The 5,035-nt window shown below is 48.2% G+C and overlaps 1 protein-coding gene across 1 annotated transcript; it reads right to left on the bottom strand.

The window, feature by feature from the left end:
- Positions 1–1,511: 1,511 nt before the first annotated feature.
- UCRPA7_8026 (hypothetical protein) lies at positions 1,512–4,116 on the bottom strand (the record flags this gene model as incomplete). Its single annotated transcript, XM_007920542.1, has 3 exons — positions 1,512–2,851; positions 3,022–3,915; positions 4,035–4,116. The coding sequence occupies 3 exons, from the start codon at positions 4,114–4,116 to the stop codon at positions 1,512–1,514; spliced, it is 2,316 nt and encodes a 771-aa protein (XP_007918733.1).
- Between the last annotated feature and the right edge of the window lie 919 nt (positions 4,117–5,035).

Below are 5,035 nucleotides of genomic sequence, written 5' to 3'. Positions count from 1 at the left end.
AAAAGCTTTACCAATTCGCATCCTATTCTGCCATGGATAATGTGGACTCATTTGATGTTTGGTCACTTTGGTGGCAGGCTGCATATATTGGCGTCGATGATAGCTCTGCTATTGGCCTTGAACCTGACATCGACTTCGGCCTGGTCTCGGAATATTCTACCCATTCCTCGTCACCTTCTTACTCTGAAGAGGAGGATTTTAACAAGGGTAATGGAGGGCCAGAAACCACCTCTGCCAAGTGTATCTCACGCTCAACGAGCAAGAGTAAACCAAGGCAGACACCATACACAGATACGCAGCTGATGGTAAGATACTTGCTAGCCTTGCACAAATATTGAGACTCATGAGAAAATCTCGTTTCAGCGTCGCCGTGAACAGAATCGTAGTTCCCAGAAAGCGTATCGCGAACGGAAAGACCGACGAATTAAAGAGCTAGAGGCTCAAGTAGCTAGTGCACAGCAAGCTACGAAGGAATTCTTTTCGGCATACGAAGAGTTGAAATTGGAGTTCCAGACTCTTCAAAAGAATCAGTCTCAGCAGGATGTCGTTATCGCTGGCCCTATCGCTGATCATAACTGCTTGCCGACGGAAACGATTGGACCAGAAGATCTCCATACTGCGGAGGGAGACTCATTATTGTGGAACCCATCAAGTGCGGACATTCAAACTCAATGGACTTCTATTGATGGGGATATTCCCATCGGACCGGTGGAAATTCCAATTTACACTACACGAAGTTGGCCTGAGCTGACTAAGGCGAACGATGGAGTATGGGAATGCCGTCAAAGTGTAGTGAAGAGATGATGAGGATGGATAATATATCAATTCTAGCATAATTCAAATGCTATGCCTTATAGAGCGCCTAGTGTAAGACAGATATATATAGGAGAAGCTTAGAACTAATGATATTGTGAGAGCGTTCTATACGTTCATCTTTAACTCCCTGTTGAGTCTAGAAAATGCCGTTTCAAAGAGTACAGTATGAGGGCTACGTATAAGTACTGATGAGATTGCGATACTTTGGCGCAGATAGCTAAATATGGAATGACTTGTAACTAAGAACGTTAGGTGCAAGATGCTAGGAGTTGCCTTTCAACCTCTGACTGATGATTCTCATAGCTTCTTCAATTTGCAACAAAAAGCTCATTTCATCGGACTAGAGCCATTAGCTTCATATATAGTTGCTAATATTTGCGAAGATCGGGCCGTTGCTAGTAGAACTGAAAAAGTATTACTTACTTACAGAGACGAAGTGGCCTGGTACATAATCTTAGCTAATTGTTGTCAGAGGCCGCGATCAAACGACGCCTAACATTCTTTTAGTTCGAAATATCACCTTACAATATCAACCCATTTGTCTCTTCACTTGTAATGTGAAACTCAGACAAGTCAGGGGCAATAGGTGTGATAGGGTTGACTACATAGATACATATCAATGATTACTTGTGTTGAAGGCTTGCAATAAAAGTACATGCCTGGCTATCAGAATCATTGAAGCATCAAAAACTGGTTCATTCTTGATCCCAGTCATATCCATCCCAATCATAATCCAGATCGTCATCGTCACTGGGCGAATCATTGTAGCTGGTGTACCCTTCACTATCGTCTGCCCACTGGCCCATCAATAACGGCATCGTGTAACACTTATCAACTTTGCCACCTGTTATACTGTACTCAAGATCCTCACTTTGGAGTATCTCAGGACCTTTCTCCGGATCCGCTGCCAGGAACATCCTTGCCGGATTACCATCGCTGTATGTACACAGAACGGGATAGAATACATTCATGTCAGGGTCAAGAGCAGCAAAGTATCCACCATCCTCACTAGTATCCTCATCGCTGTCGTCTGCGATGAAGGCTACAATGGTTCCCTTCTCTGGCACAGACTGTTGGTTGCTGACACGGAGGCGTGATACACCCACAGCTTCCATAGTGTGGGAGTAGTAGTGCATTATTCGGTCTGCACCATCAGCGACGATAACATCATTGTATGTCTCCCAGTTGGGAGTACAAGATGGATTGTCTGGGCCATCAGGTGAGACTGCATAAATGGCGCCATTTCCACAAGAGATGAATATAATGGACCCGTCAGGAACGGTAAGTAAGTTGTATTCGTATCCGGCTGTGTCGTTATAAGGATGGTCAGGAAGCGAGGTTGTCTCGTAGGAAAGAGTTGTGATATTGGACTTTACTTTGCTGGTGATGTCGCGAACCGTACTGTTGGTGCTATTCGTACCACGAGAGACAAGAGAGTGGCGTTTAACTACATCATGAGACGAATCTTCTGAAGACACATCCTCAGGCACGGCGCCAGAGTCGTCTCCATCTCCAGAGCCGTCTTGGTCTGTTGGAGCATCAGAGTTGTCATCGGCAGAAATATCAGAGTCTGTGCCTGAGATAGGATCCGATTCGTCGTCATTGCTTGGGGTTGTAGTAGGCTCTACATTAGGAGACTCTGTCTCTGATGGCTGCGAGTCATCTCCCACAGTTGGCGTTTGCGAGGATTCGCTATCAGATTCTTCAATTCCTGTCGGAGTGGGGGCTGAAGTGGTCGCATCCGTGGACTTGCTTGGTAAAGGAGACGGTAGACCAGGAAGTGCAATGCACCCCTGTGCGAGAGGCTTGTCATCTGTGTCAAGCAGACTGAGCTGCGTGAGCCCGAGCACATCAACGTAGAGTTTGTTCCTCCAGCTGATCTGAGTGCTGATACCCGTGCAGTCATTGCTGTCTTTGAAGCCGGCAACGAACCCACCACTAGAAGCTAGACCAATCGATGCTGCTACTTGGGCGATCCCTTTTATTGACGGCTCATCAACGAGACCGACACTCTTGCTGAAGCTTGCAACTTGCACTATAGAGTGAAAAGTTAGTAAATTCCATTTTACGATGATGAAGGGGCAGGAAGAGCTTGACGAAAGGATGTTCCTCAAGGGAGGTTCTGAGTCTCCTGTCGTCTTCTGGCCATGTAACCTCCACGAAGAATGGCTTGCCAGGTCTTGGTTTAAAATTGAAATTGCTTACATCCGCACTTCAGCCCGAACGGCAGACCAAGAGACGCAGAAAGCATCAACTCGCCATCAGCTTCAAAGACTGGCTTGAAATATGGCTCCCATCCATCTTTGGTTGATTTGCTTGGGTTGATAAAATCGATCAAAACATGTGCATTCTGTAAACCCATTTCTGCACCAGCTAGCAACCGGCCCTTTGCCTCGGCATCGAGCTTGACTGTCGAGCCAACCTCGACCCACGGCCCAATAGTAACGACGCCGTATGTTAGACCAGGGAGTCCAAGGCGGAGCAGATTATTGTTGAACTCTTTGGAATAAGTCATCTGCGCATCAATTCCGAGTTTGAACACGAATTGGACATCAGCTCGCATCTCGACTTGGCCCTCGATAAACCCTCCGAGAGGTGTCCAAGAAGCACGTCCGGCGACACTGGCATGACCTGAGACGCCGCATCCAACGCAAAAAACATTCATGTAGCCACTCAAAGCCTTTTCTTTCTCGTCACGTTTCTTGGAGTCACCGCCCTCGGACTCAGGCTGAGTGCCAAATGATTTCAGTAGGATAGAGTCGCCCCATGGAGATGTGACTTGCTTGGCGTTAGGGTCCTGCAGTCGGCTCGCTTCGACATTGGCGGGGTCAGGGACCTTGAATGTGAGATCTTTGTTCACAGATCCAGAGATTGATGTAGCTTGTTGGATCTCATCTTTCAAGGCTACAAGTGTATCCACCGGATGAGCAATGAAGTTACCAACTGCCTTGATGGCACAGGTGAGGCACGGCCAACGTTTGTTGAGATTATTTCGACGACTTAATGCTAATGAACGGCGCCGTCTCTCAGACCAGTCCATCATATCTCCGAAATCCGGGTCCGCTTCAGGATCTGGGATATCTCCGTACTCCTCAAGTCCTGGCGCGATATAGTCAATGAATTCATCGTAAGTTGAGTTGAGATTCTCTGCATATCCAAGGGCGTCATCGAGATCTTTGTCGAAGAGCTCACCCAAGCAGGCCGTAGGAAGACCGTACTTGGAGTCTGAGGGAGGAACACAATCTGATTTGGCAGCAGCAAAACTACTGGTGTCTGTGTCGTTGCCGTTCGTTGTCCCATTGTTAGGCGCAGATGTACGGGCAGTCGGGGCGGCAGAGCTGCTCGTGCTTGTCGCTGCCGGGGAGCTTGAGGTTGTAACACCGGTAACCAAGCGGACGGTTGACAAGGAACCCGACGAACCCTTCGTCGAGGATTTCGAGGCGCTGAAGGTCGGGCCACTAGATCCAGACCAGGTCACGGTTGGACCAGAAGAGGCGGATGTTCGCACCGAGGTACCACCATGTCTTGGTGTCCACCAGCCCCATTCTGTCTCTCCTTTTGAAATGATATCATCTGGGTGACAGAATGATCCTCCAACTTCAACAACAAGGTCACCCTTGAATTCGATCGCGTTGACCTTGAGGTAGCACCGCTCTCCATCTGCATATTGTGAACATCCCTCAGTGAAAGCGACCAAGATCAGCTCCTCGTAAGCTGACCAGTGTGTTACCGCATATTTATACGCCTCATCACTAGCGAATGATACCTTGCAGCCTTTCTCTGTGCAGATCACACTTGAAACATGGTCGCAATGGTCCAAGTTCACGGAGGGAAAGTTGAAGTAGTATGTCAGAAAAGCAAAGTAGCCGGCTTGGGAAGGGTCTTTTTTTTGTTAGAATAGGACACGTGGCGGGGCCATGTTAGAAGACTCGCCTGAATGGCCATAGTACAACGGAGAACCAGAATCTGCGGGTATTGGAATAACGTTGGTTGCAGGTGAAGTATCGAAACCCCAGTGAACATTGGGCACGAGCTTGGCCGTTGGCGCAGCTTGGGAAAACGCAGGTGTTTCGGCAGCTGATGTTGTGACATGCGTTCGAGAAGAGCTTGGTGTGAGGACAGCTGGAGGGAGGGAGTTTGTGGAGTCGCATTGACGATGCTGAGAGCATCCTGCTTCAGGCTGTGCGTAGACAATGACAACCTCGAAGCCTCCATCCTG

Source organism: Phaeoacremonium minimum (genome assembly GCF_000392275.1).
Source record: "Phaeoacremonium minimum UCRPA7 unplaced genomic scaffold PA7_03_scaffold_566, whole genome shotgun sequence".
Lineage (NCBI taxonomy): Eukaryota > Fungi > Ascomycota > Sordariomycetes > Togniniales > Togniniaceae > Phaeoacremonium > Phaeoacremonium minimum.
This window is presented reverse-complemented; position numbering and strand designations above follow the sequence as displayed.